This window comes from Pelophylax lessonae, assembly GCF_965119305.1.
Source record: "Pelophylax lessonae genome assembly, chromosome: 13".
NCBI classification, from domain to species: Eukaryota; Metazoa; Chordata; class Amphibia; order Anura; family Ranidae; genus Pelophylax; species Pelophylax lessonae.
In genome coordinates this window covers 182,113,237-182,126,460 of record NC_138780.1, presented here as the reverse complement: position 1 = coordinate 182,126,460, position 13,224 = coordinate 182,113,237, and the positions used below count along the sequence as shown (strand labels likewise).

The 13,224-nt window shown below is 43.5% G+C and overlaps 1 protein-coding gene across 5 annotated transcripts in view; it reads left to right on the top strand.

The window, feature by feature from the left end:
• Positions 1 to 13,224, top strand: part of CEP128 (centrosomal protein 128) — a 327,084-nt gene that overhangs the window by 40,352 nt on the left and 273,508 nt on the right. For all 5 annotated transcript variants that reach the window (XR_014224748.1, XM_082242498.1, XM_082242499.1 and 2 more), the window contains exons 8-9: positions 47 to 133; positions 4,644 to 4,718. Coding sequence is in view for 4 of the 5 variants with exons in the window: in XM_082242498.1 (XP_082098624.1) it covers positions 47 to 133; positions 4,644 to 4,718 (162 nt within the window). In the remaining variant the exon portion in view is untranslated. The remainder of the gene's footprint in view (positions 1 to 46; positions 134 to 4,643; positions 4,719 to 13,224) is intronic.

Below are 13,224 nucleotides of genomic sequence, written 5' to 3'. Positions count from 1 at the left end.
TGTATATGGATGTGAGTGCATATTATTGATGCTTGTGTCACTACAGGCCCTTAAAAAACGGGACTCTAATTCAAACGATGTGGAAGCATCACTGCAAAGCAAGCTCGGGAGGACAGAGCGTGAAAAAATCCAGGTGAGAAAGTTTATGTTTTGATCAGTTAAAATGATTGGGGAAATCCACGGGGCAGCTGTTTAAGTGTCTAAGTAGTCATTTTTTTTCCCTTTCGTTTTGTATAGAGATTAGAAGATTGTTGTAGATGTAAAAAGATTAGAACTGCTGTCACGTTTTTATTGGTGTCTGTGTTACCGCCTCTCTACTTGTCCTGGTGACCATTGTCACTGAGAATTAAAATGACGAGAAGTTCAAAATGTTACCAAAACAAGGGTTGTTGGGAAATTATCTAATCGTGATATCTGTATGGAAAATAGCGAAGATGGAAATACCCTTCAATTTCTTGGGATAGCTAATTTATAGTCATGGGAGAAATATAGAAGCTGCCATTGCCATTATACTTAAGAGGCTGGGTTTTCTGGTTATGATGATCCTCTGTCTGTCTTCTGTGCTCTATTAGTGACCTTTAACAAACATGCAGATTGGGATGGCCAAACAATCCCAGCACTCTGTCTCCATGCATTATGTCAGTTGTTTGGAAAGTATTAAAACCAGAGAATTAGACAGGCAGACTGTATTTCTTTCTTGCCCATTGGGGGGTCCCAAGTGGTTATCCTGCCTACAAGATAATTGGACGCTGTCAAACAAACAACTGTTTGGGATAACCCCTACTACTACCAGTAAGTCTAATGGGCCATACACACTATAAGATTTTCTGAAGACTTTTTCCTTTAGACTTACAAAAACCATATATTATGAGGTCAAACCTAAACACTTTCAATTTGTATGCAATCTGGCAGGCCCTCCCACTACATAGAAAAGGTAAATCTGAAGGAAATCTAACCACAAAAGTTGGATAGTGTGTATCCAGCTTTAGTCTTTGCTAGTATCTTAGGATGATGGAAAGCTTTCTTAAGCCCTGCTGTTAAAGTCTAAACTATTATGTTACTAGCACCTTTTTTCAGTCAAGGTTCTTCTCTGCAATGCTGCTGGAGACTTCCCCTCCATGTGGAAGCTATCCAGCATCTTCTTCAGCCTGGATTTTAGACCCTACCACATTCAGACCCTGCTTGACAGAATGTTGCAGGGATTGCTAGGAAGTGACCCTTATGCACTGGGTTTTACTTGCCCAATTTTTCCAGAACTGGGACTGGAAACTGCCCCATGGAGTGCTTTCTAAGTTTTGAGCTGCTTGCATTTCCTCGGCACTTGACTTGTTTTCATTCTTATTTTATTACAAAATACAAGTAAACACAAGAAAAAAGGGAAGACAAAAATTCTCTCCAGAACCATCTTACTTAATACTACATAACATAATATCAAGTATTTCATATTAATGTTAGAAACATAGATATCAAACATTTAATATCTATCAAACATTCTAGCTACACAGAGTACTTTATCTTACAAAACCTTACTATATTGTAGTAAGACCAACTCATATCATAATTATAATCCCATAACTAAATACTCCTCGGAGTATATCACTTAATCCTGATTTACAAATATGTCAAAATGTCTTAGCTGGCTTAATGACATGATGTAAAACACTCTCATCCGAACAGGGGAAAAAAGAAGAAAAAAAAAAAAAAAACTTGTATCTGAGGTCTCACTTACTGAGTAGGCCAGTCTATAGAACATTGAGAGCTTTAACCACTTAAGCCCCGGAAGATTTTACCCCCTTCCTGACCAGGGGGTATTTTGCAATTCGGCACTGCGTGACTTTAACGGACAATTGCGCGGTCGTGCGACGCTGTACCTAAACGAATTTGACGTCCTTTTTTTCCCACAAACAGAGCTTTCTTTTGGTGGTATTTGATCACCTGTGCGATTTTTTTGATCACGCGCTATAAACAAAAAAAGAGCGTCAATTTTGCAAAAATAACAATATTTTTCACATTTTTTTATATGAAATTCCCCCCAAAAAAAAAGTAAAAATCAAAATTTTTTTAAATTTTCGGCCAATTTGTTTTATGCTACATATGTTTGGTAAAAAAAAATCGCAAAAAGCGTATTTTGATTGGTTTGCGCAAAAGTTATCGCGTTTACTAACAATGGGAAAGATTTTTGTCATTTTTGTTGTTTTTTTTTTTTTTAACGCGTAATGGCGGCGATCTGCGATTTTTTTTTTTGCGGTACTGCGACATTGGGGCGGACAGATCGGACCCTTGACTGACATTTGTGACACTTTTGGGGTTACCAGTGACATTTCTACAGTAATCAGTGCTATACATATGCACTGTTACTGTAAAAATACACTGGTTATGAAGGGGTTAACTTTATTTGGAAGGGAGGGGCTGTGTGTATCCCTAGGGGCGTGCTTTCTACTGTGATTGGCTGTGGCTTGAGCTGTAAGGACACTGATCAACGGATCTACATAGTAGATCCATGTGATCAGCGTCTTTACAGCGAGGAGAATGACAGGCAGCTTGTTTACACAAGCTGCCTGACATTCTCCCTCTCCCCCGCCGATCGCCGAGTGACCGGCGGACATCTGGTCCGCTGGTCACACGCGCGGGGGTCCGTGACCACGCGGGAGCGGGAGCGCGCCTCCGGGGGCGCGCGCTCGCTTCCTAGACCCTCACAAGCTAGTGACGTAGCCCTACGTCACTTTGCCTGTGAGGGGCTGACTGCCGACGTAGATCGGCGTTAGGCAGTCGGCAAGTGGTTAATTTGATCGGTCGCTGGGTGCAATTTTTCCTCATTTCCCTTCTGCTAAGTTGTGGAAGGTTTTAATGCTGTGGGACTAAGCTCTGTCATCCACTGGGTGGAGTTGCATGCTTGCATGGGCTGTGCTTTCCTGCCATACAGCACCAAGGAAGCATCTCTCACTGTTCCTGCTTGCAAGGAGCCACTTGGAGCTTCAGCCTTCTATTTGTTCCTGCTGCCAACTGAAAGTGACTTTAGTCACCTGCAGTCATCCAAGCCCCTGGTCATTGACCCACATCTGCTACCAGCTCTCCTGGTTCTCAGAGTAATGCAGGCCTTTTCCCTTAAGCCTCGTACACACGCAACTATTATCGGCCGACCGATCGGCCGTCTTTTGTCCAGTGTTGTTGTGTTGGTTGAAATGTGCTCTAGACTTGCACTGGACTTTTGTTGGCCAACAAATACCAACTTCAGAAGTGATGTCATGTGATGTTTACTTTCCGTGTGTTTTTTCTTCTCTGAGCATGCCCAGTCTTGCTCATCAGATTTTTGTCTGCCGAAATCTGTACTGACTGATGAAAAATCGGCCGTTGTGGTGACGGCCAACAAAAATTTTATAGCATTCACACCAGATTTTATTCGGTCGAAAAGTCGCAGTCGGTTGTCGGAAGCATCATACTAACAAGCCGACAATCGGCCGATCGGACGTTGGCCGAAAATTCACAGCCAACAATCGTTGTGTGTGTACGAGGCTTTACTCTTGAGCTGTTGCCTACCCATGTTATGGCCACAAGATGTCTGATTCTTAACACCGGGTGGGGCAGTGTGCATATTATTAGTGCCAATGTGTGTTTCAGCCTGGAGTAATGTTGTCCTTGGTGTTATAGTCTCCCCCCTCCTTGAAGTCCCCTTTAGCTCTGTTGGATGTGGCTGGGTCCTGTGCCTTCTCGCCAGAGATTTTTACCATAGTCATGGAAGATTTTTTTATAATGAAGTTTTATTAGAATTTTCATACAGAACAAAAGGAAAAATATCAGGAAAACAATTGCAGTCATACATAAGAAACAAACAGCGTGTTACATCAACAGAATAAGCAATGTGCACCAAAAGCTACATCATGCTTCAAAACAATTATCCGCTTCATCTAAAAAGCACAAACAGCCTATATACACCATCAGAAGAGCATACTACCCGAAGTATGCAAGAGAGCTGCAAGAAAAGAAGGGGGGCGAGGTTGAGAGAAAGGGGAAAAGAAAAGGGGACAAAGAAAAAGGAATAAAAAAAAAAAGAGATAAAAATGAAAAAATGTATTATTTAGAAATACCCAGGGAATAAAATATACAATAAGTGGGGGTAAAACACAACGCTAATCTGGGTAGTGAAGTTACTCTGCTATTGCAATCCAGCCAGACATAGCAGGTCCAAATGGTTATCCATCTAAAACTAATAATTCATTATTGCAGACGCTAAAGGTTTGAATATTTAATGGTTTATTATGTCTCTGGGGTGTCTTGTTGAGGTCTCCGTGTTGAGATATCAGTCCTGCACACCTACTGGGTACATTACTATAGTGTGATTTTATTCCTGCTGCAATTTAATTTTATTTATTTTATATACTAAAGACTGCAAAAGGGGGCTGACCCCAATTTGGGAAAATGCACACATAGGTTTTTAAAGTAGCAGCCAAGTCATGAATGCTGGGAGTAGATCTCTGGAGTCTTTTGAAATTTAGCTTTTTTTATTTTTTGCAGTTTTTCATTTTTAACATGGATAGTTTTCTCTGACTGTTGAGCAGGATTTTGCTGTTATAGCTGGCCTTCCTTTCCATAATGCAGGGCCCGTGTAATGTCCAATGGTAAGAGGTGTTTTGTTTTACTTGCAGCTGGAGGTGGAGTTGGAGAAATATCGGAGGCAGTTGGATCAGACGGAGGGAAGTCGGGAAACTTTGCTCTGCCAGGTATGATGTATGCGCTAGAGAGAAATCTTTGATGGTGATCTCAGCCTCTATTGCTTTCACTTAGGACACGCTCAATAAACATATATGTCCATAATCTGTGATATTTATCTTCCATTGAGCTACACAGGAATTCCTTAACCTTTACTGGAGTAGTGGACAATGGCAAACCAAAAACTGTAGATTAGCCACCCCCCAACTATTAACATACCTAATGTCCTAGGAGGCTGGACATCTTTTCTTTTCTTTTCTCTGTTGTATTAGGCTACATTCACAGTATAAATGTAGCAGCAGGAATCTTTCGATTCCTGCTGCAGCTAGGTGCAGCCACTGGGCCCCATTTACTAATGACCGGTCACCAGCAGCCACAGCTGTACGCGGCTCTCTGCACAGCCAACGAATGATTGCTGTGACCACGTCCAGCATATATATTTGTGTCCAGTAACATACCATCATTTGGGAGATTTACTAAAACTGGTGCAGCTATGCATAGTAAACCGTCAGCTTTAAGGTTTTATTGTCAAAGCTTAATTGTACAAACTGAAGTTGGAAGCTGATTGGCTACCATGCACAGCTGCACCAGATTGTGTGCTCCAGTTTTGGTAAATCACCTCCATGGGTCCTCTCTTCTCCTTTTGCATTGTTCCAAATTTCTGAAAAGACCAGCGCCCAAGTAAAAACGGCCGCTCTGTGAAGGATTATACTGGGAGCCCATAACGTGATGACACGCCTCTCTATGAGGTGACTCCACGACAACCTAGGCTTACAGGAAGTGGGCTGAATAATGCTAGATGTCGTTAAACCTTGAAAGTGAAGGATGCTGAACCTCTGCAGGACAGAGTCAGGGGGAAGTTTAGTATTGCAGCCAGAGCTGATATTTTTTTTAGAAAGTGGGCATAAAACACTTTTTACATCTAAGCGTTCATCTTTTAAATTCCTGTAAATGTGTTAGAGATTTACTTATTGGATTTTATAAAATGCAGGTCATTGTAAACAGAGTGTACTTTCTAACTTGGCACAGTTGCAGCACAAGTGGTTGGTAGTAGATTCTTGACGTATTTCACAGATAAGCTGACTTTTTCAGAAGTCCTGTGGAAAGGATGTTTCAAGAAAACCTTACAAAGTACACAAATCAAACCTAATGAAGCCAGTAATCATTTCACTTCTATTTATAAATAGGGATACTTACAAATAGGGATACTTACAAATAGGGATACTTACAAATAGGGATACTTACAAATAGGGATACTTACAAATAGGGATGAGCTTAGGCGTGTCCAGACATGAGTCCGAACCCGCCAGAGCTATTCCACCAAGAACCTGTCAAAGTCAACAGTCAATCATAGACAGAGGAGGCTTTCTTTGCTCTGCAGCTGCACATATACAAGTGGCCCGAACATGCCTGAGCTCATCCCAACTTTCAAATAATTCCACCTGAAAGCAATATAAATATCTCTGGGAAGAATACAGGGGATATATATAGTAAAGGCCACAAGATGGTTCTCTGTACCACAAAGGTGATAGTCCTCTAAATATCCATAATTTCAATTAATGAGTGTAACTCTATATACACTATATCTATTACAGTATTGCTAAATACTGGAAAGAAATCTGTATTACGTCTTTTAATCCAGATGTAGCACCCTCCTAGATAAGTGCTAGAGAGTGAGTATAGTTTTTGGCTTTGTCAGCCTATCAGAGGAGCAGCAGGTAAATTCTATATTGCACTCTGCTTAACAGGGAGCAGGATCTGTGAGTTAGGTCTGCTCAGTGTGCCCAGTGTGTGATTCATATGGTCTGAGGGAGGCAATGTGCCCAATGGGGAGGCATGTTGGACAGTGAAGGAAGCCTGGCCAATGACACACAGGCTTTGTTACAGACCCAGGGATTGGCACAGACAGTTGTCTCGGTGCATTGTGGGGTGGAGTATATAAAGCCAGGGGCACATGGTAGAGGTCTTTGGCGGGAAGCAAGAGTCCCAGAAGGAGGATGGCGAATGCCTCCTCTTCTGAAGTGGATGGTGATGGTCACAGGCAGTCAGCCTGGTAAACCAGCAGTGTGGAGCTGAACCCAGAGGTCCAGGAGAGCTGACTGAGGAGTTGGGGCACTGCGAGAATCTGAAAAGCAGTATCATGAGTACAGGGGATCTTGCTCAGGGGTCTGTGCAGGAAGGGGACCACTCCTGGGAGTGCAGTCAGTGGACGGGTGTCGGCTGGTACAGAGAAAGAGGGTGCTAGGTGAGTGCCCTGAAGACAAATGCAAACAGGAACATTTACCTCAGATTCATCTAGTGGCAGGATGAAGCAGCGGCCTTGCCGCATTCTCAAGTTAGAGTCCTGAGGGTTGTGAATAGTTCAAACGTGGGAGCATCCCACTCATCCCTTCTCCTATCCCAACATAAAATAAAAACAACAACCCATAGACTGATCTTTGACTGGGCCAAGAACGTAAAGTGATAAGATTTCTGCATTCAGTTACATAGTTGCATAGTAGGTGAGGTTAAATAAAGACAATAGTCCATCCAGTTCAACCTGTGTAGGTGTATGTGGCTGTAATAATCTCACATAGCCCTGAATGTTCTGATCCTTGAGATGTACGTCTAAGAGTCTTTTGAAAGCCACCATTCTTCCCGCAGAAACCACCTCTTGTGGTAGAGAATTCCACAATCTTGTAGCCCTAACAGTAAAGAACCCCCACGTTGCCTGAGGTTAAAACGCTTCTCCTCTAATCGCATTGTATGCCCTCGAGTCCTCATGCAATCCCTTCGACTGAATAGCTTTTTTTCTAAGCTGAGATCCCCATTGAGGGGTAACCCAGAGGAATCCAGAAAGTGTTAAACACCAGCAGCTCTTAAGGGGACAGTGCTACACAAGGATTTTAGGATGGATCCATATTGTAAAGGCATAACTGTCACATCTGAAGAAAGAATAGGACCTGCATATCTATAACTAAAATAGGAGAACACCCAAATCATCTATGTATAAAACAAGCATGTCGAGAGGCAGGATCTATCCAAGCTTCCAAACATTCCAATAAAATTATCAAGATACCCTTTTAACGTGATATTCTAGATACTTTAGTATCTCAGAAATTTCTCCAGTATGAGGGAAGAAGGTACTAATCAGATGAAAGCCTGAAACTGAGTGCTCTTGCAAAGAAAATCCTTTCTTGGCTACGTGTATAAAAGTACAACTCAGTAGATCTACTATATTTTTTTATACATGTAGCCAGTAAAGGAATTTCTTTGCAAGAGCACTCTGAGTTTCCGACCTTTATCTGACTTTTATCTGATTAGTAAGAAGCCCTGTGTCAGTGTGGTTCTACCTTATAAAACCTCCTGTCCAAAGGGGATGCATCCACACTAAATCATTTGCAATAATAATGAGCCTAGATATAACATCCCAAAATTGTTCATTAAAGGGTAGCCCCACTTTTTTTTAGGGGGGGGGGGGACAGCACAAAAAAAAAAGATAGCATATACAATTGCGACACATCATATTATTAAAAAGATTACAAGGAAATGACCTTTCCTTTTCAATTTGCAGCACTGTCATTTTCAGTAAAATGCAATATGCTAACTGGGGGGCGTTTTATATACATTCATGGTGTACAGAACCCCCACCCGCCTCCCCCAGATATGTAATTTCCTGCTTGTTATGATTGTCTCACTGATTTTTTCAAAAGTCTACACTTTTGTCTACAAATCTTGGGCACCCCCTGCAACAAAAATTGAATTTTTGGTGAGATACTCCTAAAGGGAATTCACATCCAAAGGGATGCAGATGGTGCCACTTTCCTCATTAGAACCCTGCAGGTGCAGCAACTGATTAATAATTTTAAAATCCTTTGCATCAATGTTCTGGTGATGGGTGACGCCATCACGAAGCGCAAGCCAGTGCCTACTGATGACGTGAGAGATTCCTTATGACACCTAAATAGTCCCCTCAAATGTGTAAATGTTTGAGTTGGTATCTTATAATCAAGTATGAGCTAGTGTGATGGGGAGAGATCAGCCTATCCTAAAAGCGAATGGGACCCTCTGATTGCATGATTGGCAGGATCCTTTTATGTGCTATTTACTCTTTATTCTTTTATGAAAAAAATCTGGAACCACTTGCAGAGATTTCCCAGAAAAGCAAGTGCATTGTTACCCCACTTTTTTTTTGCAATTATTTTTATTTAGAATCAGGAACAGGCAAATCTAGAACAGTAAAACACGAGTATGTATATGTATTTATTTGCTTATCCAGTAGTATATCATACTACATTTCTATACAGAAAATCAACGTTGTAAACTCAATAAAAAAAAAAAAACAGAAGGTAATTCAAATATGGATTTCTCCTTTCTGTGCTTAAACCCCATAAATATACCACACGATAAGAGATACAGAGCAGCCCACTCCCTTTTTTTTTTTTGCTTTTCCTTTCCTTTTTTTTTTTTAATAGAACAGCAAGGAAGTGCAGGGGGAATAAGAAAAGCCAGAGAAACAATATAGGGAGAGAAAAAAAACTAAAATAAGGGGGGGGGGGGTGTCAGGGAAAGGTGAAGGGTTTGAGAACCAAAAAGTGACACCTGGTCACATAACATAGATATGTAGGGAGCGGAGACTGCCAACAAAATTATGAACCCATAAGAGCCTTCCCATTTTTGGAAAGGACAAACATGTTCCACAACCATAAATATTAAATCCTCCATCTTATTGATTTCTTCTACTATACAAAGCCAACAACTAATGGTTGGCGGTTGCTGGTTTCTTCCATTTCAAGGGGAAACAAGATTTAGCAGCATTCAATAGGTGACGTATTATGGATTTTTTTATATTTTTTTCGCCGGGATGTCCAAAACATGTATTAAGAAAAAAGCTGGGTCATCGGGAATCTAAAAATCTCCCAGATAATCTTCTGGACCTCACTCCAGAAGTGGTCAGGCTTAGGGCAAGACCAAAAGTTCTGGATCAGCATTCCCACATCCTTCTGGCATCTCCAGCAGCAGTCAGTGGTGTTGGAGTAAAATGTATGTAACATATGGGCAGTACGGTATCACCGTGTCAAAATTTTATAGTTGGTTTCCTAGGTCTTTGTGTAAATGGACGATTTTAGTGAGAATCTAATGTTTTGGTGTTGTTCTGGTGTAAAGATGCGGTTTAGGTCTGTTTCTCATTTCCTCAAGCAGGCCAAATGTGGTTGTTCGGAAGGGGTGATCAGTAGATGGTAAGCTTTGGAAAGGACTCGCGGTAGAGTTCCCATTAGGGAATCAATGGAAGGCCAACGGTCTGCCATCAAAAAAGGAGATGCTTGGTAGCGACCAGCTTGAAGAAGCGTCCAGAATGCATGGTCCTGGAGGCCTGGAAGAAAATGTGGGTTACCTAATATTGGGAATAGAGGGGAATACATTGTGACGAGGGAGGTCCGTGTAAAGAGGTTAGAGGTTATGCGAGTTGTAGGTCCTAACAAAGGATGTGTTTTCAGGGAATGCGGTAATGCTTTGTAGCACCACGGGGCACCTTTTGATGAAACGTCGGTTTGGGCTTGTTCAATCTACACCCAAAGCTTAGTGTTATAATGGTGACACCAGTCAATCAGTCAACCTAAATGAGTTGCCTGGTAATTTTTCAGGAGCAGATTGGGGAATTTGCACTATTGGGTTAGTAAGGGAAAAAAGCAGGTCATCCGCATAAGCTCAAACCTTGCGCTGGGTATCTCCAACAGTTAATCCCATGATGTCCACATTTAGGTGAATTTTGCAAGGGAAAGGTTTCAGGGACAGAGCAAAAAGAAGAGGGGAAAGGGGCACCCCTGTCTAGTCCCATTCGATATAGAGAAAGGATCAGAGAGAACGCCGTTAGACTTGACCTGAGCTGTCGGTGTGGATTATATCTTGGTGATCCATTGTAACATGTAGTCTCCTAGACCAATGTGGTGCAGGACCGAGAACATAAATTTCCAGTTTACACGATTGAACGCTTTCTCTGCATCTGTGTCTAAGAAAACGCACTGGGTGGGTGGGTATGGGTCACATTCGCTACATGGAAAAGTGTTGGCACTGGGCCCGAGTGCCACCAGCCTGTGCCCTGGACTTTCAGCCATTCCAGAGACTGGGGATTTAATAGATTTTTCTGCTGAGGAAGAACCACCCAGTGAGCTTACAGTAGAAGAGCAGGCATCCAGGCGTAGCGCTGCTAACCTCTGCCTGCAACAATTGGTGACCCAGGAAGATGTGTGCAAGGCCTCTGACTTTTCAGTTTACTTCCCTGTGGAACAGCGGGCATCAGGGCCTAACATAACTGAACTCTGCCCAACACCAACAGCAGCTTCAGCATCCCTGAGAGAAGAGGCAGCCGGCCTTTCTGCAACACCACTGACAGGGACATGGGATTTCCTGCAAGCAGCATCTGTGAAGTTACAAGAAACTTCTACAGCAGAAGCGCTGACAACTGGACAGAGGGTCCAAGACCTCTGCCCCACACCTGCGGTTTTTCCCGAGGCCCAGGGTGAGCAGGTGGCGGTCACTCCCCAGCAGCAGATCAGGATCCAGGGGGATCACAAGGCCATCCACATGGTAGTAGTTTCCTATATTAAGGAGATCTTCTGGTTTCTATCAATCTCAAGGAAGCTTACCTTCATATTCCAATATATGTCGGGCATCATCGTTTTCTTCGTTTTGCCGTGGGCAAGGAACACTATCAATGCATGGCGTTACCTTTTGGTCTCGCCTAGGCTCCTCGGGTATTCTAAAAAGGTTTTGGCCCCAGTGTTGGTCTTGCTACGACAAAAGGGGATTGCGGTACTGGATTACCTGGACGATCTGCTTCTCCGTGCAGAGTCTTCCTTGGCTCTAGAAGCCGACTTGGACATTACGATGCGAACTCTACAGGATTTCGGGTGGACACTGAATTTTCAGAAATCAGCAGGGACTCCGTCCACCAAGCTGGACTACTTGAGTCTGATGCTGGATTCAGCATCAGCATGGGTGTTTCTTCTTCAGACAAAACTTCTGGTTACAGGATGTGGTTTGGCTCCTGTTGTCCAACCATCGGTCATCACTCAGGACTTGCATGGAAGTTCTGGGTTTGATGGTTTCCACCTTCGAGGCGGTTCAGTTTGCGCAGTTCCACACCAGACCTCTGCAAAGAGAGATTCTAACCAAATAGAACAAGGATCTGCTGTCATTGTTCAATCTGATTCTGTTGAGTTGGGGTTTGAGGGAGTCTCTTCTATGGTGGCTCCGCTTCCTGGCCCTGCGTCTGGGGAAAAACCCTTCTTCCCCTGTATTGGACTGTAATCACCACTAATGCCAGTCTGTCCGGAGGGGGAGGTGTCTTGGGAGTGTGTTCCGCCCAAGGTGTCTGGACTCGGGAGGAGTCTAGGCGGGCGATCAGACTTTGCCTGTCTCAATGTCTGCAGGGACGCCCTTTGCGGATACAGTCAGACAGTTCTACGGCTGTGGCATATGTCAATAATCAAGGGGGCAAAAAGAGTGCCCTGGCAGCCCGGGAAGTGGCCGGTATCTTGAGGTGTGCAGAACGATATGTTCCATCCCTCTCTGCTGTGCGGGGGTAGAGAATTGGCGAGCGGACTATGGTCTCTTCATCCGAAGGTATTTCATCAACTGTGTCTTCGGTGGGGAACCCCCGATTTGGACCCGCTGGCTTTCCGTCTTAACAGGAAGGTGCAGAGGTTCGTGTCAAGGTCTCGGAATCCTATGGCCGACGCCGCAGACGCCCTGGTGGCCCCTTGGGGTCAGTATCATCCGATTTATGCCTCTCCTCCAATACAACTTCTGTCAAGACTGCTATGCAGAATTAAGGTATAAGGGATTCCAGTCATTCTGGTGGCACCAGACTGGCCTCGCCGTTCTTAGTACGCAGGTCCAGTAAGGCTGGTAGCAGACATCCCTTGGAAACTTCCTCTCGGAGAAGATCTTCTGTCTCAGGGATCAATCTTCCATCCTGCTTTACGGTCGCTGGCTTAAACGGTCTGGCTATTGAAAGCCAGGTGCTGAAGGACAGAGGGCTGTCAGAGTAGGTGATTCCTACATTGTTAAAAGCTAGGAAATCTACTTCTAGGAAGGTTTATCATAGAGTTTGTAAGGCGTACATTACATGGTGTGAGTCTCGGGGGGGTGTCTCCCCGCTCCTTTTCTGTGTCTCGCCTGTTGGAGTTTCTGCAATTAGGTATAGATCGTTTGGCTCTGGGCACCATCAAGGGCCAGATTTCCGCCTTGGCTTCATTTTTCTAAAGGCCGTTGGCGGTTAAGTCCTTGGTTCATACTTTTGAGCAGGGAGTTCACCATCTGGCTCCTCCGGTGCGATCCCTGGTGCCTCCGTGGGATCTTAATTTGGTACTGTCTGTGCTTCAAAAAAGCCTCCCTTTGAAAATATTCGAGAACTCACTCTGTCACAGAAGGTGGCTTTCTTAGTAGTTATTACTTCTGCACGTCAGGTGTCGGAGCTGGCTGCATTGTACTGTCGGTCACCTTACCTGGTGATTCATAGGGACAAAGTGGTGT